This window comes from Electrona antarctica (assembly GCF_951216825.1).
Source record: "Electrona antarctica genome assembly, chromosome: 13".
In the NCBI taxonomy this organism is placed as follows: Eukaryota; Metazoa; Chordata; class Actinopteri; order Myctophiformes; family Myctophidae; genus Electrona; species Electrona antarctica.
In genome coordinates, this window is record NC_136794.1 from 13,480,665 (window position 1) to 13,504,715 (window position 24,051).

The 24,051-nt window shown below is 41.7% G+C and overlaps 1 protein-coding gene across 1 annotated transcript; it reads right to left on the reverse strand.

Moving 5' to 3' along the window:
- Nucleotides 1-8,579: 8,579 nt before the first annotated feature.
- LOC306934851 (glycosyltransferase family 92 protein F13G3.3-like) lies at nt 8,580-10,357 on the reverse strand (the record flags this gene model as incomplete). Its single annotated transcript, XM_079517661.1, has 2 exons — nt 8,580-9,469; nt 10,264-10,357. 2 exons carry the CDS (start codon nt 10,355-10,357, stop codon nt 8,580-8,582), a joined length of 984 nt encoding a protein of 327 aa, XP_079373787.1.
- Nucleotides 10,358-24,051: the final 13,694 nt, after the last annotated feature.

Sequence of the window (24,051 nt, forward strand, 5' to 3'; positions counted from 1 at the left end):
GGTTTGGATCACATGTGGGATCTTTGGATTCAGATTCAGGACGAGTATGTATAAGATGCCGGCAAACAAGAGGAGGATGAACGACAGTTTTCGTTTATTCATTATTCAGTAGAAATCAATCAATCAATCCAAACTCAAGACTTGTATGTTTACAGTTGTTAAAGATGAAAGGCTTTGCAGTTCTGACACGTTTAAAGAGATCTCCTCGGTGCCGTCCTCTTCTGAATAATACAGTCTTTTTTCGGTTTGCGTGTGTTGTGCTTGTGCTTGTCTGTCTGTCCACGGCTAATCTTCCAAACCGTAGGACCGGTCAGAAGATATGTTGACCTGGTTGTGAGATTTCTGAAATTGGAAAATTGTCACTGTCAGTGGATCTGTTGAGAACTTGTATAAACATTTAGGTTGCTATGAGGCCGAATAGGACATACTGTAAACGTCTGTCCAAAACTCACACAAATTGGTATACAGTATTTATATCTGGAGTCATGTAATCAAAGTTTTCATAGTCCATTCGGATTGGCTACGATTGACTTCCAAAGTTTGCGGGGCCTGGGTAGCCAATCTCTCCTGGCAGAGATCTGCACTCTGAGAAGCACACTTTTATAGTTTAAGGAGAAATCCACACCAAAACACATGTGCTCTGAATCAGCCTATTATTCTGTCCCAATATACATGTCGGCCTTGAATTGTTTCATACAGTAGATGGCCCTATATTCTTGCTATGGTTTGGGCCTTACATTGCAAGGAGTTGCATTGGTGCTGTTTGGGCCTAGCCCAAACCACACCAAAGGGTTGGGTCGGGACAAAACGTTTTTTAAGATCAACCACACCAATGCAACTCCTCCTTGCAACTCAATGAGTTGCATTGGTGTGGTTTATCTTAAAAACGTTTTGTCCCAACCCGACCCTTTGGTGTGGTTTGGTTTTAAATGTTTTGTTGCAAGGCTTAGGAGATGCGACTTGTTGCAAGGATAAGTTGCAACTAATCGCAACTCCAACAGTTTTATCATTGGCGCGGTTTATCCCCAATGGCAGTTCCAAGGAGTTGCATTGGTGTGGCATATGTCCTTAAAACTGTTTTGTTCCAAGGAGTTGCATTGGTGCGGTTTGGGCCTAGTAGTGGGTGCATTGGTGCGGTTTGGGCCTAGTAGTGGGTGCATTGGTGCGGTTTGGGCCTAGTAGTGGGTGCATTGGTGCGGTTTGGGCCTAGTAGTGGGTGCAATTGCATCAATATGCAGACTTTCTCTTCCAGATGGACGTCTAATAGCCGACTATACAGTGGGATGGCAGTTCAACATGGCAGTGTGAACTGTCCGTTTCACACTGGGTCATCTAGATGCAGACAAAACCCAGTTCTAGATGGGGAGTCCTCTTTGCGCCACGCCATAAAAACAAAAGACAACTCCATATTTTCTAGTTTTTCATTTCATTTTCCAAATGTCTAAGAAATAGTGAAAATATCCGATACAAGCTCACAATGTGGCGCGAATAGACACATGAGCTTGTAGACCTGCTATTTTCACTAGTTTGGGTCCCAGGTAAACTTCTCTTTTGGGTCTTGAGCTAAAAGGTTTGGGAACCACTGCTCTATAACCTTGGTCCTACCCTTGAATGATTTAATTCACCCATGTTCCCCCAGAATAGGGATGCTGGGGTTTAAGTAATTAAACGCGTAACGAGTATAACAATTATTTTCAATCTGTCCTATAATGGAAACGGATATTCTTTCAAGTTTCACTTTAACATATAATAAAATAGATGTAATATGTAGTACAAGTAGTATTGATACTGCTATAGTATCCTAACGATAACAATCTCTAGATGTGAATGTGAAAACCGGTTTCATGCTATCCTACATGCTATCTATCATTGTGTGGCAACAGAAACAAACGTTACATTTTTCATTTCCGACAGCTGTCGCTGCATAGGCTTTCAAACATACACTGAATTCAACTCACACACATAGACATAGTGGATGATTATGATTTTATCTTTTTCACATCACGTGAGTATATGAAATGTAATAATTGTATAAAATAGACAAATTCTGAGCAAATTGCAAGGACCGAATGAACCAAAAAACGTTTGCAGCCAAATAGGAACCAACCAGTCATAACAGATAACATAATGCCAAATCAGGAAAAGTATCTGTCATGAGTGTGATCTCGACAACATTGCAAATGAGGGTGCACTTCAATGCTCTTTTCGAGAATAAATAATAGGTTTCAATCAAGAGTAAATTGTACACAAAAATGCTTACCTTACTTAGGGGAGAACAGGCTAAGATGAGCCAGCGGGTAAGTTGAAATATCCCCTTTATCTATCTTCCTTTCAGAATGACGTTGCAGCTCTTCTTCTTAATGTTGCTGATGGCAGGGCGTCGGTATTGTATTTTACCTTTGTGAAGGTGTGGACTGAGAGAGATGTACTGAGAGAGAAAGTTGGAGGGATGCAGGCTAAACCTGCTAGACTAGTAGATGTTGTTTGCTTGTTGCTGTTCTTCTGAATAAACTTCTAAGATATACATTCACCCGGATGGACATATATTATTTCCATAACAATTTGGCGTCCCTGGGTGGGCCTGGATTACTCTGCTGGAGCGGATAACTCCATTCAAATGAACCTCAGGACTAACAAATCTTTCTGACGATTTTTGGAGGAACAGTTCGAGAAGATGGAAGACAAATCAAGCAAAAGGGAGACTAACCATACTACGGTGACACAACCACAAGGACTGAAATAAAGACATGAAGGTGAAGTAGATGTTTTTGCAACCATACTTAGGAGGACAATGGGAGGCAAGTTGAGTTATAAGAGAGAGGGACAGTTTGAAGAGGAACAAAGGACAAGGAAACAGATTGAAGCCACGGTACTTTCTCTACAGGAAAAGCTGAGTAGAACCCTGGGGAAGCTTGTCACAGCCCTACAAAAGTTAGACAACCACACAATTGCGAGAACCGTTAGTTGTGATGGCTCCAGACTGGAAGACGGAGATGTACACACTGCCAACCCTTGTGCACATGATAAACTTATGAGCTGGAGGGAAATAGAGCTGGAAGAGTTCTCTCATCAAACCAACCCCCCACACAAGATCAATACACACAGCCAAGCTGGGCCACATCAGACATTTCCACTAATGTCGTATCCTGCAAATCCACACCCACAACCTCCTGCTGAAGCTGCAGAGGAAATCTGTGATGCTGACTCTGAAACAGTGCAGGTCCGACACAACTGGACCCAAGAAGTAAGGGAAATTGTGAAGGATCTCCCATGTCCGACCGAAAATGTGGAACGCTGGTGTACATCCGTGTTGGATTTAATATTAATGTATCAGCCATCCGCAACAGAGTTGGAAACAGTGTTTCGCAAAGTTTTCAAACTGAAATGGCCACACCTGAAAGGCGATTTTGATGTAAATGGACCAAGGAAGGAAATTGTCACAGGACAGTTACAACATGCACATGGCCTTTTTTCGAGGATAAGGGAGGCCTACCCAGTCCGTACAGATTGGAATAAAATCCATTCCATTAAGCAGAAACATAATGAAAGCTGTGACATCTACAGAACGAGGATGGAGCAGTGTTTCAACAGACATGCTGGCCTGACCCATGATAATGCAGCATACAACCACCTATTAAAGAATGTTTTGGTACATGGATTGTTGCCATCCATTCATGACGGAGTCATGACATCATGCATAGGCTGGGAGAGTACGGAGTTGGACCTGGTCTGGTCACATGCGGAACATGCAGAAAGGTTGGCAATCACACAGGAAGACACTCGGAAGAAGAAGCTGGAAACAGCACAACTGATGTATTATGAGGGGCACGCTATGACAACACCACAGATGCTCTACAAGGAACCGATTCCACAAAAGCAGGTTCCAGCACGACAGACGCATTTCCAGCAACAACAGTGCAGGAATCACGGAAGGCAAGATGGATGGCGATTTCATCAAAGGCAGAAGCAAGACCGAGAGAGAAGACGGTGGAAACTTTGCTACAACTGTGGTAGTGGGGATCATATCCGTCACAACTGCCCACACAAGCAGTCAGGAGATTAACCCATGGGAGGTAAATGCCAACAGCTTTGTTGTTTTCCATTCTAATGCAACAACAATACCAGACCAGTACATTTGAACCTGTCTAGCGCCCTCACTTCTAGCAAGTTTGATGACAAGTGACTTTATTCAAAATGTCCAGAAATGGTAGCCCTGCTGCATTTGTTTAGTAAGGGTCAGGGGACAATGAGATCCTGCTGATTCAACCTCCCGTTTTTCCAACCAGTAACGTACTTCTGTCACTAAAGTTATTTAGCTGGACTCTGAGACGAAACATTTATTTTTTGCCAATGTGCAAGAACACTTTGACTCAACCTCAGAAAGGATGTGTGTGCCACGGATTCAAGCCTTTATTAAGCAATATCAAAATCTTTCTTGTGAAGCTAAAACATTCAAAATATTTGTGTAGGCATATCATTTATCAAGCAGCATTTTTTTCCCTACAAAACAAAAGCAAAAACTGGCACCTTGAGGGGGGTCTCACCTGTGGCTATGTGGTCTTTTGACCAGGCTGTATTTCAAAGGACTGGGCTTAAACCTGTAGTGTAGGGTAAGTAAGCTATAGAGATTCAAATCAGACCATTGTCACTCCACCAAAACCGTTTGCGGTTGGGATCCATGTGACACCCATTTTATGTCATAGTAGGGTGAAGGAATTATTACTACAAAGTGAAACAACCCAGTTACATTGTCCCAGTCCCAGTTTTCAAATGTAGGTACTAGTTAATAGTAAGCAATGTAAAAATACTAAGATTTTATCCTGCTGGATCAGTGTTTTTCAAACTTACCAGTGAGCAAGTTAAAATCTCAATATATGATCTGCTATTTTTGCTATGTTGGAAATATACTCTCACTCACAGACACTTGTGTATGTAAGTGAGAGTGGGGGGAACAGAGAATAAAATGAAATTGAAATTGTAAGGTAGATAATAAATAATTTGTGTTTCACATGAGTGGATTTTCTGGACCATGTTGAATGAACAAACTGCAGATGTTCATTTATCATGTCCAGAACCTTTTCTTGTGCACATACTGTAGGTTTTTGACGTTTTGTTAGAACCTTTTCTTGTGCACATACTGTAGGCTTTTGACGTTTTGAAGGGAATTGATTTTATAGAGTAGCCTATTGGATGATTGTTATGTTAAGTGATACTGACTTGACTTTTTAAGGCATTTAAGTTTGAGTGGTGTTGATTTGATCGTTTTGGTTGACGTATCTTTATATTATATGAACTTATGGATTGATTTATGTCTCTATTCTTTATGTCAAAGGATCCATGTTTTATGAATATACAGTATATGGCCATTGTATAGTTAGAAATGAGAATATATGATGAGGTAACTTGGAGTCGCAGTACAAGGACAATGTGTTTACATGGGAAATGGCTGCTTTTAAAAATTATTACCTATAGAGGTGTGAGGAATTGTGGACTTTTGCAGCCTGGCTTGGTTAAATTATTAGACATCTAATAGAGGTGTATGGAATTGTGGACTTTCAAGCCGTTTCAGTGTCTGTTATTTTTGTGATTAGTTATATATGGGATATTCCAATACAAAAATAAACCTGCGGGGATGCCTATCATATATGTTACAACTTACATGTTCTACTTGGTCAGACGCTAATGTTGTATGTATTCACATGGGTGATAAAATGTAAGGGTACATTTAATAGAGTAATTATGTTTTTCAGGGGAATCTTTCCATAACTGTATTGTGAGATTAAGAATGAATGAATTAATGTTGCATTTATTTATCTTTGTGCTTCTTATCGCAAATTGTTGGACTGTTGTATTATTATTATGACATGCATTGATTTCAGGGTTTTTGACAGTCAAATATGTGGCCAGTATCTGATATTTTCCCTTTAGAAAATGAATGTTAATTTATCTTTTATTTTGTCCATATTCAATTATGTATTCTCGTAAACTCTGTATCATATTTTCATACTGTGGAAAGACACTGTATATGTTTAAATTTTGATTTTAGGCATGCATTTGTTTGTATGTAATCTTAATGCCTGTATATGTAACTTGTTTTATTTCATATTTCTGTAATGTCGACAAATTGTCAAAATATATTTCTATATCGACAAGATTGTCGAAATGGGGGAATGTTGTGGGAAATATGAACTCAAATCTATATAGTATATTGTTCCATGCTAGTCTGTCTGGTCGTGTCTGTGAGCAACAACACCTTGGCCTGAAAGCCTGTCTTAATCCAATCAACCCTTTGATCAAGCTGTATGTAAAAGACCATGTCACACCTCCTGTCTCAGGAGGGGGGCGACAGCCAAGACAGTCAGGGCGTCGGTATTGTATTTTACCTTTGTGAAGGTGTGGACCTGCTTCTGGGGTATAAGAGAGGACCTACGGAGAAGCTGGGGAAGGAGGGTGGGATGGAGACGACGAGAGAGAGATGTACTGAGAGAGAAAGTTGGAGGGATGCAGGCTAAACCTGCTAGACTAGTAGATGTTGTTTGCTTGTTGCTGTTCTTCTGAATAAACTTCTAAGATATACATTCACCCGGATGGACATATATTATTTCCATAACACTGGGTGGCTGGGTGGCTGGCTGGCTGTGTCTGTTCTTCGTATGTCAGTTGATACTATCAATGTTAAGGGCTGTTGCATATAAAATGCAGAAGGGACAATTAATGATTTACTAATGATAAAAAGGACTGTATTACTTTATTACTTTATTACTTCGATAACAGAGTAATAAAGTAAGTTTACCGTGGCCTTTATAGCCACTGTCTTCGCCATGAGCCAATTTTTATTTTATTCATCCTCTCCTCTGTCGAATTTCGCCCGTAGTGGACATATATGCAAATCCAACAAATGTTGTTTTTCTATTTGTAATTCTATTATATTGATATTATATTTATCTTTTGGATTAGTACACATACTGTATAGATTCTCTCTGTGTGCGTGTGCGTGTGCGTACGCGTGAATAATTGTTTTTATTTTATTATTGTTGTTTTTAATCCCACCGAAATCTATCCATTCAAATGCCATAGTTAGTCAAAGCCACAGGCTCTTGTGAGGGGCTATAAAAGATTAAAATGTATGGGAGGGTTTAATGGGTTAAATGTAATAGATATCTCCAATTGTAATTTTAAGAGCTAGAAATTATACTTTTGTCACTGAGTTGTGTGGACATACTTAGAAAAAGTATTGGGTTTATTATAGAAAGAACATCATCATCATGTATTTATTTAAAACCTTTGAAAACACATTTTTCAATGGTGCTATACAACACAAGCAATATAGTCAGAAAAAAGTGTGTGTGTGTGTGTGTGTGTGTGTGTGTGTGTGTGTGTGTGTGTGTGTGTGTGTGTGTGTGTGTGTGTGTGTGTGTGTGTGTGTGTGTGTGTGTGATTAAACATAGCAGCACAAATTAAACTAATATGACATGGAACTAAATAAATGATAATCATATATAAAACATCACACATCAATGAAACAAAAAGAAAATGCAGAATAAAGCCATTCATGAATGGAACTGGAATTAACGTGAACAATTCATATACTGTAGAGTCTGAAGCATGATCCAAACATGCATATAGCAAAAAGCAGATCATGGCTTATGCAGAAACACATTCCTTGAACATCCAGGGTGAGCCGTGCTTGGGAGTGGGTACAGTATACCAACATTTCAACAAAGCAGCTTTTCACCTTTTTGAGTGGTGCAAACCACTCCAACAACCAGCTTTGTCTGTACCCGTGTACCTGTACCCGTGTACCTGTACGTGGGGCCACGCACAGGTGAGCATGGTTGCTATGGTTAGTGTGTGATGTCACTGCACCACTCAGTTCACACAGGTGTGATTTTTTACCTATAACTGCACCGATCTGCATGAAACGTTGCATGCACACTCCCTAGAGGCCAAGGACAAACCTTTGACCTGCATTTTTAACATCTGCCTTTTATAGCGCCACCAGGAGGCAGACTTTTGTGAAACACATTTTTTGATATTACTCCTCCAGATTCTGTCCAAAACTCCCGCAAATTGTTACACAGTATCGCTATAGTCATGTGCTCAAGACGGATCTGTCCGATATTTCATACTCAAATCATGAACGCAGCGTGCAATTTACGTGAAATCACGTCATGTTGTAGTATTGTTTTGTAGTCATCAGGCAGGAACAATCAAACAGAACTTCCTTTTCCCTCAAACCGGAATAATAACAATAAAAGCTTTCGTAGCCTGTAGCTTTTATTGAGAAAAATCGGTTTGAGGGAAAAGGAAGTTCCAGAAGATTGATGACTACAAAACAATTCTACAACATGACGTAGCGATATCATCTGCTCCTGGAAGTGACAAGTTACACGTTACTAAAATAACAATCCTACTAATATGGGGAGGGGGGGGGGGGGGGGCACAACGGAGACAAGAACACAACGGAGACGGCGCTTCTTTTTCATATTAGTCTGATTAAGAAAAAAAAGAAGCACTAAGAACCTGATAATCGCAGCCCTATGTGTCAGTGTGTGCAGCTGTGTCCATGCTCCATTATCTCAATGCTGTTCTCTCAGCATCCCTATTCGCCCCAGGGCCTTGTCCACACTGGGGATCAGCTTGTCATGAAACCCCCACAGCCTGGTGTCGATGCGCATGTGCTCTTTGGACACGCACTGCTGCTTGTAACTGGGTGGTATGGTGTGTGTGATCAAGCAATCCCGGATGTGCATAACCAAACCCATGTCTGGAGGGACCTTGAATGTCTTTCCGAAGTTCTTCAGCACTGTGTGCACTGATGTCTGCTGCACCATTCTTGGCTGAACTATCATCTTGTATGCATTGCCTTCTCTGTTCGTTTCATATAATCTATAGATGTGCTCCAGAATATTTATTCCTGGCACCCCTTCCCACTGGGGCAGGTGGAACTTTGCGCCGGGGTCCACATGGTCAGTTGGAAATAAGTGCATCTCAAAGAGGAACACCCCCGCATTCGGATTCTGCTGTTGGAGCTGGCTCACCAGAGAGATTAGGCTGTTTTGACCGTACGGTACAATAATCTCATCTATGTCATGCAACAGGACATAGCGCGAGCGGTCCATGTATCTGTAGATACATTCGTTGAGTGTGGTCAGCTGGCCATAGTAGTGCAGGTCCCCCGGTCCATGCTCGCGATACTGCCATCCCCCCGACGGTTTGAGGTGCTTGTCCACGGGCCAGGGGACCACCTCTACGAAGCCCTCCTGGCTGTAACTGTGCAGCAAGCGGTCCAGGTCTGGACCACAGCTGGTGTTGTAGACCACCACCCTGTTCACGCCCAGCAGCCGGTACATCTCCAGGGCCTGTGTGAACTGAAGCACGTTGTTGTAGTCCCCGTACAAGGTGGGGATGCACACTGTGAGGTCGAACTGGGGCTCTATCGCCTCTGTCCCGCCGCTCTCCTGGTTACCTACAGTGGTGGAGAGGATCAAAGTACATTTACTTGAGTTTTTGGACTTTCGCTCCATTACATTTCAAAGATTAATATTATATAGTATACATTTAACTCCACCACATTTGGATTAGAAAAGGTGCATGCTTAAATTCATTAACCATTTAAGCATCATTTTTACATATAGTGCAAATAGCATATTTGCTCAAGCTCAACACGTCACAATTTGACACATAGTGAATGTGAGCATGTAAACGATGCATTTGTGTATAGCGCCTTTATCCAAAGGGCTTTACAATGTGCATTACATTCACGCAGCGATAACAAAAAACCATTCAAGGCACCAACCTGCTCATCAGGAGCAGTTTGGGGTTTAGTGCCTTGCTCAAGGACACTTTGACAGTAACTCAGGATAGGATCGAATAGGAACAAGCCAGTAGGCTCCCAGACTACATGCAGTAAAATCTTCCCATCTGCTTGGCACTCTAGTGCCTTTATTCTGACAAACTCTGGCAACATCATGAGTGTTAAATCATACTTTAAGTTGAGCAACACCTTACCTACAGGGAGAAAGATCTGCCACTGCGCCTCCATGCTATCTGAATGAGTCGACAGGGTGACATGGGTCACTGCGCATCCCGCGGGGATCCAACACATGACGTCCATAGTCTCAAAAGGAAAACCGAAATCATAAATGTGTTCAAATCTTGCCGGAGTGCTGGGGATGGAAAGGTTGCCGCTACAGCAGAAAACACAGTGAAGGTTCATCATGGAATCGCTCCTGAATATACCAATGATGCGCACATCCCAACCTTTCACCCTGCGGTCCATGTAGGCAGAAACCAGCAGGTGCTTGGTGTTATTCAGAGGGGTGATGCTCTGGGTAGAGGTACGACAGGGGCACATGGTTTGGATCACATGTGGGATCTTTGGATTCAGATTCAGGACGAGTATGTATAAGATGCCGGCAAACAAGAGGAGGATGAACGACAGTTTTCGTTTATTCATTATTCAGTAGAAATCAATCAATCAATCCAAACTCAAGACTTGTATGTTTACAGTTGTTAAAGATGAAAGGCTTTGCAGTTCTGACACGTTTAAAGAGATCTCCTCGGTGCCGTCCTCTTCTGAATAATACAGTCTTTTTTCGGTTTGCGTGTGTTGTGCTTGTGCTTGTCTGTCTGTCCACGGCTAATCTTCCAAACCGTAGGACCGGTCAGAAGATATGTTGACCTGGTTGTGAGATTTCTGAAATTGGAAAATTGTCACTGTCAGTGGATCTGTTGAGAACTTGTATAAACATTTAGGTTGCTATGAGGCCGAATAGGACATACTGTAAACGTCTGTCCAAAACTCACACAAATTGGTATACAGTATTTATATCTGGAGTCATGTAATCAAAGTTTTCATAGTCCATTCGGATTGGCTACGATTGACTTCCAAAGTTTGCGGGGCCTGGGTAGCCAATCTCTCCTGGCAGAGATCTGCACTCTGAGAAGCACACTTTTATAGTTTAAGGAGAAATCCACACCAAAACACATGATTGATTGATTGATTGATTGAAGAATTTATTAACAGTTTGCAGAATTACAGTACATTTCAAGCACAAAACTCAATACAAAGGCTGTTAACTGTGAGTGGACGACCCAATTAAGCATTACACTTGTTTCCAACAGGGTCCACCATGTTCAAATCATCAAAACATTTAGAGACGTACAAATAGACACTTCTATAGACAGAACAGGAATTCATCAAAAAAGAATTCATCAAAAAGGAGGTAAAAAGGGAAAAGAAATATATACAGTGTGCTCTGAATCAGCCTATTATCCTGTCCCAATATACATGTCGGCCTTGAATTGTTTCATACAGTAGATGGCCCTATATTCTTGCTATGGTTTGGGCCTTACATTGCAAGGAGTTGCATTGGTGCTGTTTGGGCCTAGCCCAAACCACACCAAAGGGTTGGGTCGGGACAAAACGTTTTTTAAGATCAACCACACCAATGCAACTCCTCCTTGCAACTCAATGAGTTGCATTGGTGTGGTTTATCTTAAAAACGTTTTGTCCCAACCCGACCCTTTGGTGTGGTTTGGTTTTAAATGTTTTGTTGCAAGGCTTAGGAGATGCGACTTGTTGCAAGGATAAGTTGCAACTAATCGCAACTCCAACAGTTTTATCATTGGCGCGGTTTATCCCCAATGGCAGTTCCAAGGAGTTGCATTGGTGTGGCATATGTCCTTAAAACTGTTTTGTTCCAAGGAGTTGCATTGGTGCGGTTTGGGCCTAGTAGTGGGTGCATTGGTGCGGTTTGGGCCTAGTAGTGGGTGCATTGGTGCGGTTTGGGCCTAGTAGTGGGTGCATTGGTGCGGTTTGGGCCTAGTAGTGGGTGCATTGGTGCGGTTTGGGCCTATAGTAGGGGAGCCTATCAATTTCCGTGATTTTGGAATGTTAATTTTTGGAGACATGCATATCTTGATTCTTGGAGTTACCAGAATGCCAAAAACCCGAGGTGAAAATCAGCAAATTGCGGCATTTTTGTTACTTTTAGTGAACTTTGAAAGCTTCTCACAGACTCTAAGTGTATGTTTACAACTTCAGGAATAATTATCATCCTATGAATAAATCATGCAACCCTTTGTCTATGTAATAATTATGTAACAATCACACCAAAACCAGAAATAGCTATATTTCTTTGCTTTAAGTTAATTAATAAATGTAATCTTACGGACAGTGTAAGTCTGTTTGCATGTCTAGAAAATATTCTCTTTCCATAACTAGGATATGCAACCTTTCCTTATTTCCTTTATTAGCTTAATTTGCATATATATATATATATATATATATATATATATATATATATATTAAGCTAATAAAGGAAATCAGTCATATAAAATAACGAACAATATGAGAAATGGTCACAGAATTATCACGTTGTTTATTCTAATATTTACAGAAATGTTGAATCAATAAACCAGTGGAGCCGAGTTTTTCATACCAGTGTTGCGGACTCTATTTCTTCCTCTTGTACTGCCATTTGTCCAGCACCTGGGCTAGAGTGGAGGACGAGGTGCATGCTCTATTAGACTATTACCTTTGTTGTTTACATTACCACACACCTCTAATCAACTGCCCTACACATGCACATCTCAGAGCAGTTAAAAAATTGAGATCGACAAGAATAATGTCATGTGATATGCACTGGGATTTCTTGCAGACACATTTGATCAGTTGGCTGGGGCGTGGGTATCCTGTGTTGTGACTGGCAGCAGTTGGGCTCCCTCAGCGATGCGTCTCATCCATATTCAGTTGCTGGTGGCATCTGTGGGTTAGGTACATGGTCCTGATCCCATACCATTGCCTGATGATGTGAGAGGGCAATGGCTTGATTTAATGCTGCTTGTGTAGGTGGCAGCTTCTCTGCTTCTAATTGTTTGAGCTCACCAACATCCACAGGATTTGTACCAGGCTCGTACAGCTGGCAAACAAATGCTTCAATCTTTTTTGACAGTTGTCCCCTGCCTGACCACTTCATAGCCACACTGGACAGGGAGACCAAAGAACATAGTGAGATCCATGTAATATTTGACCGACACCAGGGTGGCAAACCCCGAGCCCCTACCACTTATGGGCCCGGGGCAACACAGCTCTACATTGAGTCCCCTGACACTGATGTCTTTGTTTTTACAATCCGACGGTACCATCAGCTGTGCAAGGACATCTATTTCATCACCGGTGTGGGGAACAAAAAACGTATCATCGCTGGAGCCAGTAGTGTAGGCACTTGGTAAAACGACGACTTCAGCCTTACCAGGGTTCCATGGCGTCTCTGGAGCTGACCAGACAGGCCATTTTGCTGGCAAGGGAATTTAACCTGTTGGCCAGGCCTAAACAGGTGTGGAGGTGGTATCTGCAGTTGCTATATACTCTATGAGCTACAAAAAGGCTCAGTTCTGACGCAGCACATACCTAACCCACAGATGCCACCAGCAACTGAATATGGATGGGACGCTGAGGGAGCTCAACTGGTGCCAGTCACAACACAGGATACCCACGCCCCAGCCACCATTACCCAACTGATCAAATGTGTCTGCAGTGCATGTCATATTGTTCTTGTCAATCTCAATTTTTTAACTGCTCCGAGATGTGCATGTGTAGGGCAGATGATAGAGGTGTGTGGTAATGTAAACAAGGCACATCTGTTGGGGATTGACGCTGACGACGACAAGGATGAAGGCCCTTCAATTAAAACTTTCTGTAAATATTAGAATAAACAATCTGATAATGCTGTGATCATTTCCCATATTGTTCTTTATTGCGACCACAGGTCGCATTTACTAGGCTAGGAAATTATGCATTTCTTGTCAGTTGTTTGGTCATGCCTCGTGACATCACGTGACATCATCAGGGATGGAGATCCCTGATGTCATCAATATTGGCAAGCAACTGTACATCTGACCTCAAACCTCAAACCCTTAGATCTCCATATATAGCTGACCTGTTCTGACATTCCGGACATTATGTTGATCCTTCCCCATCCATCCTTCCTCTTTGATGTCTCCCTTTTGACTGATACCTGTCCATTTAAACTCTAGACGGGTGCAGTACTTACTACTTAGTTTAGACAGTACTTGGTTTAGACTAGTCATTGGTTAGACCAGTCATTAGTCCTACAACTACAACCTCAAACCCTCACCCTAACCCTAACCTCCCACGGGGCAGCACACCTAAACCTAACCTTAACCCATGTCTAACCAATGACTAGGGTTGGGATTTGTTAGGATTTTAATGGTTCCGGTACTTACCGGATCCCTCTTAACGGTTCCGGTTCCTAACGGTTCCCTTAACGGTTCCTAATATTATCTTTTTTCTGACATATATTATGCTTATATTATAACTAACCTAACCAAGTACTTAATAAACACAAATTCAATTATTGTATTTGCACTTTACAATTATGAGGTATATTAGGTATATTAAATATACAGTACACATTGCAATAATGATATTGGTGTGGTGACAAATGTTGTGTCTTTAATGTTCAGATTAATGTAATATTAAGGACCCCAGTTACCCTAATGGAAACAAGCCAGTGCTTTCTTGGGTTATAAAATCCTCTTAGCAGACCTTGTATTGAACTGTAGGCTACGTTCCTGTGCTTTTTCTGCAAACTGTTTATAAAGTAATCAATGTATGGAGGTATATGCACCTAAAGGCTGGGCTCTCAACAGTTGCACGATTAATTTAGAGCCAAATCAAAAGCAGTTGAGTTGCTTATAAGTTGTAAAAATAAGTGCAGACAAATTGATTTTTATTTAATTCATGGCTCTATAGTTGATTGATTTTGAGATGTTTCCTCAATGTGGATGTGGTGCAACTGGTGCAAGTTGCAACAACCTTTGCAGGAAACTATGGCATCGCATTTATTGCACTTTGCGTGGTCAGCCTCAGAGTCATTTCCCTCTCTGTTAACCACACTCGCTCCGCGGCGGTGACCGCTCGCTGAATGCACAGAACAGTGGTATCCGCCCCACTCACTCACTCATCGCAAAGTGCAATAAATGTGATGCCATAGTTTCCTGCAAAGGGTGTTGCAACTTGCACCAGTTGCACGTCCACATTGAGGAAATATCTCAAAATCAATACGCCTACACGAGTCACAAGATTAATCTACTCACTCATGTCAAGTAGTAGACGTCACCCCAGTAACTTGGCTCTGCATGCATGCATGCACAGACACAGCGGAGCTAAATGACGACTGATGAGAACCGTTTGGGGAAACATTAATAATAAAACGATGGAACTGGCTCCGGATCCGCAATGTCGGAACCGGGTCTGAAATGGACCCGGTTCCGAATCCCAACCCTACCAATGACTAGTCTAAACTAAGTATGCACCCCCTCTAGACAGAGTTCTCAACAGGCCCGAAAATTAAGGTCCGGCCCAACCTGGGCCCTCATCAGACCCTGTACACTCAAGACACTGCCACCCTTAGATCTCTATATATGGAGCTGACCTGTTCTGACATTCCATATGTTGATCTGACCTCATCAAACCCTGTACACTCAAGACACGCTCCATATATGGCCAGTACATAATTCACTCCATATGTTGATCTGACCCCCCCCATGCCAAAGCACCAGCGCTTGCCCAGCAGTCTGCCATCAACCAGGTGGATATGTTGATCTGATCCCCCCCATTCCAAAGCACCAGCGCTCGCCATGCAGCCCTTATAGTGCGAGGTCGCTTCTCGCCCTCAGGCGTCTTACTGGATTTATATGAGGGATGCAAATTACACTAATAAGGAGGTTGCATATCCTAGCATGCAAACAGACTTACACTGTCTATAAGATCATGAGTATTAATTAACTTAAAGCAAAGAAATATAGCTATTTCTGGTTTTGGTGTGATTATTACATAATTATTATTAGACAAAAGGTTGCATGATTTATTTACAAGATGATAATAATTCCTGGAGTTATAAACATACACTTAAGAGTCTGTGGGAAGCTTTCAAAGTTGACTAAAAGTAAAACATGCAGCAATTTGCTGATGTTTTTGCATAATTTATGGCAATTATGCTAATTAGGAAAGGTTGTATGACTTCACAATGGTAACAGATGAATTTCTGGACATCACAAACATGGACTTAAACTCTTAGATCACCTTTATAAGTTACCTAGAAGCAAAGTTATTGCCATTTCTGTTTTTGACAATTTATTAACTAATTATGCTAATTGCACATTCTAAACTCAACAGAAAAAATTGGAGACATGTTTTTTTGGCATTCTGGTAACCCCAAGAATCAAGATATATATAATTTATATATATAAATTAACATTCCAAAATCACGGGCATCAGAATCTGATTGATAGGCTCCCCTACTACTAGTAGTGGGTGCAATTGCATCAATATGCAGACTTTCTCTTCCAGATGGACGTCTAATAGCCGACTATACAGTGGGATGGCAGTTCAACATGGCAGTGTGAACTGTCCGTTTCACACTGGGTCATCTAGATGCAGACAAAACCCAGTTCTAGATGGGGAGTCCTCTTTGCGCCACGCCATAAAAACAAAAGACAACTCCATATTTTCTAGTTTTTCATTTCATTTTCCAAATGTCTAAGAAATAGTGAAAATATCCGATACAAGCTCACAATGTGGCGCGAATAGACACATGAGCTTGTAGACCTGCTATTTTCACTAGTTTGGGTCCCAGGTAAACTTCTCTTTTGGGTCTTGAGCTAAAAGGTTTGGGAACCACTGCTCTATAACCTTGGTCCTACCCTTGAATGATTTAATTCACCCATGTTCCCCCAGAATAGGGATGCTGGGGTTTAAGTAATTAAACGCGTAACGAGTATAACAATTATTTTCAATCTGTCCTATAATGGAAACGGATATTCTTTCAAGTTTCACTTTAACATATAATAAAATAGATGTAATATGTAGTACAAGTAGTATTGATACTGCTATAGTATCCTAACGATAACAATCTCTAGATGTGAATGTGAAAACCGGTTTCATGCTATCCTACATGCTATCTATCATTGTGTGGCAACAGAAACAAACGTTACATTTTTCATTTCCGACAGCTGTCGCTGCATAGGCTTTCAAACATACACTGAATTCAACTCACACACATAGACATAGTGGATGATTATGATTTTATCTTTTTCACATCACGTGAGTATATGAAATGTAATAATTGTATAAAATAGACAAATTCTGAGCAAATTGCAAGGACCGAATGAACCAAAAAACGTTTGCAGCCAAATAGGAACCAACCAGTCATAACAGATAACATAATGCCAAATCAGGAAAAGTATCTGTCATGAGTGTGATCTCGACAACATTGCAAATGAGGGTGCACTTCAATGCTCTTTTCGAGAATAAATAATAGGTTTCAATCAAGAGTAAATTGTACACAAAAATGCTTACCTTACTTAGGGGAGAACAGGCTAAGATGAGCCAGCGGGTAAGTTGAAATATCCCCTTTATCTATCTTCCTTTCAGAATGACGTTGCAGCTCTTCTTCTTAATGTTGCTGATGTCTGAGGTGGGTGGGTCTTTCAGTACCTTCATAGAGGGTAGATTTGTTTCCCTGCCCACATCCCTGTTTTTAAGTAGTGCAATCACTTCTTTAAGTAGCTTTGTGTGTGCCTGGTTGGCTGGGTGGCTGGGTGGCTGGCTGGCTGTGTCTGTTCTTCGTATGTCAGTTGATACTATCAATGTTAAGGGCTGTTGCATATAAAATGCAGAAGGGACAATTAATGATTTACTAATGATAAAAAGGACTGTATTACTTTATTACTTTATTACTTCGATAACAGAGTAATAAAGTAAGTTTACCGTGGCCTTTATAGCCACTGTCTTCGCCATGAGCCAATTTTTTTTTTATTCATCCTCTCCTCTGTCGAATTTCGCCCGTAGTGGACATTAAGGCTGTACCCTATCCCTGTTTTTAGGACTCGAACTTCGGCAGGAATTTTTGAGCGAACATTCGAACCATTCGTTTCTAATTCATTTGAAAAATAACCTTCTTGGGGGGTTGGGGGGGGGGGGGGGGGGGGGGGGGGGCACGTAACTTCGGGAAAGTGTCATAGTAGCTTGTTTACTGAACTGAAACTGAAACGGACTTCCTGTGCACTAACTTCCTCTTCAAAATAACAGCCACATGTAATGATTAGTCAACACTAGTTTTATTTCTAAGTCTACTTACAGGACGTTAACATCACATTTGAGTTCCTTTTGAATGCCTGTCAGATTTCTCTACATAACCGTCTCAGCTGTTGGTGCGCAAATGCGCCTTGCGAAAAAAACAATAATAATAATAATAAACTAAAATAAACTAAAAAAAAAACCGAATGGTTCAAGCCCATTAATTAAGATTCGAGTGCCAACCCTAACGAGCGAAGGTTCGAACCCCGAATGTTCGGGGACAGCCTTAGTGGACATATATGCAAATCCAACAATAACCACATTATATAAAGACTTAAAGGACCACTGCACCACTTTTCAACTTCTCTTCCTATAATTGGTCCTAACTAATGTTCATGATAAAATACCACAATTTTTTCCTACTCAGTCTGTGTCTCATAGGAAGGCTGTGGGCAGTTCAGAAACCCGTCCACCAGTGACATCATCGATGGTGAATCCAAGCTAATAGAAACGGCAGGCTTTCTTTTCCTGAAAAGTTGCAATGCAAAAGTTGAAGCCATCGTTCTCACGATAATAAAAATCTAAATATATTTTAAAACAAATCTTGCCTAATAATGATGTCACTGGTGGACGGGTGTCCGAACTGCCCAAAGCCCTCCTATGAGACACAGACCGAGTAGGAAAAAATGGCGGTGTTTTATCATGAACATTAGTGAGGACCAATTATAGGAAGAGATGTTGAAAAGTGGTGAAGTGGTCCTTTAACAACACTCCGAAACGGGTTGATGACTACAAGTATTTGGTATATATATATATCTTCTTCCCAAAAGGACTTTCAAACTAGGAAGGGTATGGCCTGGTCAGCCTGCAATGACATGCATAAGATCTGGTCATCCCAGCTTAGTAAAATGTTAAAGGTAAAAATATTTAGGACGACCGTTGAGCCGATTCTACTCTATGGCTCCGAGACATGGACACTTTCAAAGAAACAAGAGAATCGGTTGGATGGCACTTACACCCGCCTTCTAATGAGAGCGCAAAATCTGTCTTGGAAGAGCCACCCATTGACTAATCTAATATACGGCAACCTTCCCCGTGTTTCTTCACTGGTCCGATCCAGAAGAGCGCAGATTGCCGGCCACTGCTACAGAGCTGACAATGAGGTTATATCTGCCCTTCTTCTCTGGAGTCCTGCCTCAGGGCGGACCAGAGGTAGAAAGCTGTCGTTCCCTAGGGACACAAGGACCGGTGCTTCAGTAGGCGGGAACTGGGGGACTGTGGGGGTGGCAATGAAGGACCGGGAAGTCTGGCGTAGCATTGTGGAATCCATGATCTCGACCGCGGTCGAAAAATGATGATGATGATGTGTCTGAGCACAGAAATTGCATTTGGTTGAACCAAAAAAACAAGTGTCACTGTTGTGCAGCCTAACACACACATACATATTAACTGTATATATGATGATTTCAGGTATATCAGTACAGTACAGTACAGTACAGTACAGTACAGTACAGTACAGTACAGTACAGTACAGTACAGTACAGTACAGTACAGTGACCCATGGTAACTGTCATTTCTCAACCATTTCGGATGCGGGGCGGCTCGCCGGGACCGTCCCATCCCCCTGTGCGCGTTCCTGGGGGTCTGGATGTTCCGGGGACCCCCCGGGGACTCCCACGCGGAGTTGCACCACTTACTTAAAAATCCCATACACCTACAATGGTCTATATATATTTTAGTATTTTTATTTTTATTAAATATTTTTATGGAATATTTTACATTGGGTGAAATGTATCCGAGGTGTGACAAAAAGGATGTTTAGTGTTAATCGTTAATCGAAGTTTGGTATCAAAATGATATTAAACTAGAAAAAGTGCCCTTCTGGGCACAGGTCTCCACCAGGAGGATAGGAGTGTGTGTGTGATGTTTGGCAAAATGTTTAGGAGCAATATAAACGTGTGTGTGTGTGTGTGTGTGTGTGTGTGTGTGTGTGTGTGTGTGTGTGTGTGTGTGTGTGTGTGTGTGTGTGTGTGTGTGTGTGTGTGTGTGTGTGTGTGTGTGTGTGTGACGCGGCTTGGCCTGTTGTAGCGCCACCATGAGGCTGATTTGAAAACTGTCAAGTGGCATTTCTTCCAAAGCCTAGTGGGAATATGCATTCACAGTTTCACCACAATCGGACGCTGCGTTGAGTAGTTGTGGCGATTTGTACAAAACGGGTACAAAGCGGGCTACTCCTGAAAAGTTTAGAAGCCAATCGTAGCCAATGAGGGTGGATTATGAGAAATCAAACAAACCCGTCTTGATCACATGACTATGGAGAGCATGTGTACCGATTTGCATGAAATTTGGATAAATATTAGAAAATGTGTTGGCCTCCTGGTGGCGCTATAAAGAGCAGATGTGAAAAATTCCAGGCAAAGGTTTTTCCTAGGCCTCTAGGGAGTTGGCATACAAAGTTATCCACAGATCCGTGCAGTTAGAGGTAAAAACACTTTTCGGCCAGTTATAGCGCCACCATGAGGCTGAGTTGAAAATGTGCATGTGGCATTTCTTCCTCTGCCTAGTGGGAATGTGGGTGCACAATTTCACGGAAATCACACAATGTGTTCATGATTTGCAGCAGCATTTTGTTTGAAACTGAGAACTCCTGCGAACTTTGGAAGCCAATCTTAGCCAATCAGGATGGAGTCTGAGAAATCCGAAAGACACGTTTCGTTGAATGGCTCTAGAGAGACTGTGTACCAATTTGCGTGATGTTTGGACAAAATATGTAGGTGTACTGTCCAAAAACCTGTTTTGCACAAAGGGGCCTCCTGGTGGCGCTATAACAGGCCGATCTGGAAATGTTGGGGCAGAGGTTCATCGTTGGCATCCAGGGAGTGTGTGTGCAAAATTTTACATCGACCGGGTTAGCGGTGCCGGAGATTAGCTGTTCACAGACGGACGGACGGACGGACGGACACACGGACACACGGACACACGGACGGACGGAGTGCAAAACATACTCTCTCCCCATGCCTTCGGCCTGGTGGAGACAAAAATATATAATATTAGTTCATCATCAGTCATTGTAATTTGAAGTTTGATATCGAATTGATTTGGACTGTGGAGTTAATAATTACCCATGGCTAGTGCTGGAGTTGAAATGGGTACAGGACCAGGGCCTTATGCTTCAACATTCATTTGAATTTTAAAGTAAAAGTAGCAATACTGTAACCCAGAAGTACTCTGTTACAAGTAAAAGTCTGCAGGAATTCAAAATGTACTCGCAACTGTACAAAAGTAGGCTATTGACATTAAAATCTAACTAAAGTAACTAATGGATAAACAACTGAAATGTTGTGCTTAAACAAAACAAAAAATTAGCATACAAAATTGGAAATAGAATTATATACAATTGAATCTGATGAATATGCTTTCTGTTAATTAAAGAGTTGTAGAGATGGGGAGACATTGTTACTCTATAGCTTAGTAGCCTACATGTAATGTTAAAACTGTAGAGAAAAGTCCTTATATGCACATCTATATAGGGACAGCCGGACAGGTGCGTCGGAGCAGGCAACCAGTGTGAATAATGAGAGAAAAGAGGTCCCACACACTGTCTTCACTGATATGAGTTACAACGTTTCGGTCTCGCAACCTTCATCAGGTATCTGGTTACAACAGGAAACTGTTCCTGTTGCTGTTGTAACCACATACCTATTTATAGAGGAACTCACTGAGGCGAAGAGGAAGAATACTTCGGAAGTTCGATGCGAATCATAATATGGGGGGGAGAACACAACAGAGACAGCGCACGCAATCAACGGTCGAGAGACGCGAGGTGTGACACAAAAACATATACGTTACTAATAAAACAATAATCATACTAATATGGGGGGGGGGGGGGGCACAACGGGGACAGCGCTTCTTTCACCTGACATTATAGGCCTATCACTGTGATCATTTCTTGTTTTATAATCTGATTTGTTTTTATTATTATTATCATCCAAATAGCTGTCTACAAGCCCACAACACATGTGCTGAGAGCTTGTAGATCACAACAGGGCCAGGGATATACATACAGAGATTTCACACTTTTTATTGTAAGATTGTACATCAGAAAGGAAAACTGGGCAGGAAGAGTGGGCACTAGGGAAATCTGCGCACCAAAACTGAGTGTGCAGTGTGCACTAAGCCTCACAGGAAATCAGAGCGGCCACATTAAAATTAGGGTTAGGCATGGTTTTACTAAAAGGTGCCCACTGCCCAGTCTTCCCCCATAAAGTATCCACTATCCAGTCTCCAGGAAGAGTACCCACTCTTCTCCCCCCAAAGATTTCCTGTCCAGGGGTGGCCCATGTCTATATTGTTGACTGTTAACGGGATCAAGTATAAGTGTATAATCGTCAGAGGTAGACAGAGTACTGACCCCAGTACTTGAGTAGATTAAGCCCTAACCACACCAAAGGGTCGAGGCAGTTTTAGCGTTGTCCCAGCGGTGTGAACTCCTTGCAACCGTTTGTACCCAAGGATAAGTTCCATGGTGACCCTTTGGTGTGGTTAGGGCTTAGAGCACAAATACGACTGTTAGATAAATTCTGATATGTTGTTTACACGTCATGTCAAGTTGGCCACTCCATCATATTTTGTTGGTCAACACAGATAGAACTTTGGCCCAGACCGTGTTCCATATAGGTCATATATTGTCACCTTATTCTTCATATCATCATTTTACTCTTAGCCTACTGCCTGTTTACTCCGGGTTGTTCTCCTTATCCTATTTATGTCATGTCACCATCCACGTGCCTAATCATCTCAGCCCTATATTATCCTTTATATTATTTTATCATACTTATATTATGGGTTTCCTGACGCCAAGTTCAGATTTACTGTCTCTATTAGACTTTCCCCAGTCAAGTTAACTCGCATACTGAGAAGCCTATTTTGATGAGACTACATGTATTTGACCTTGATGCCCAGTGAGAAAGTAGATAGCCAGGCATTTCTCTGTTAAGTGGTGGGCCTGTGGTCATCTTAGTGGCTAGGAGGTCCAGTGAAAGGCCTACATACTCTCCCAAGATGGAGGAACAACATTTTACAATCTGGGAACCCTAGGCCTTTGTATGGCTACAGTGCGACTGGTTCAATCCTACCCTAAATCTAGGCCTAAAACGTGACACCTCAAAGTGGGGTACATTGCATCCACTGGTCAATCCAAGGGCCTACCACTCCACTCTCTTGATATGTTCTTTCCCAACTCTTGGAGAGTATGTAGGCCTTTCCCTGGACCTTAAGGTCCAGGGAAAGTCCTACATTGTAGGACTATAGTAGCATGCCAAAGTTTGTGCTATTGCCATTGAGAATGCATTGGGTGTTTAAGTTAAATAACTCAGAAACTACAAATCATTTCAAAGTAAAAAGTTCCAGCATTTGTCTTCACAGTAAGCTGAATTATAAAATGTGTGAATGGAGTTTCTAGGTGAAAGTGATTTTTTACGTGCCATAGAGCTGCCATTGAGCCCCATTATAAATTTCTCAAATTTGAAAGCACTATATTTCTAAAACTATGAAACATTTCAAAGATTTCTTTTCAGGCAAACATGTCCACCGTAAGATGAACCTAAATAGGTTTGAATGGGGTTTCTAGGTGTAAGTATGTAGGACTAGTAGCATGCCAAAGTTTGTGCTATTGCCTTTGAGAATGCATTGGGCTTTTAAGTTAAATACGGGGAGGAAATATGATATTTTCTCCCTATTCCAAAGCCCCCCCCAGGTACATTATATATTTAAACTATTTTCAGCAATGGTACACTTATTTCTTCAGTGGGTAGATCTTGTTGAGCTGGTCATTTTGAAAGTAGATCTCACGTCATAAATGTGTGGGCACCCCTTTTCTAGCCCCTAGGATGACCCGAGGCCCACCACTTAAAAACCACATGCTACGGTGCCCAAATCTGAAT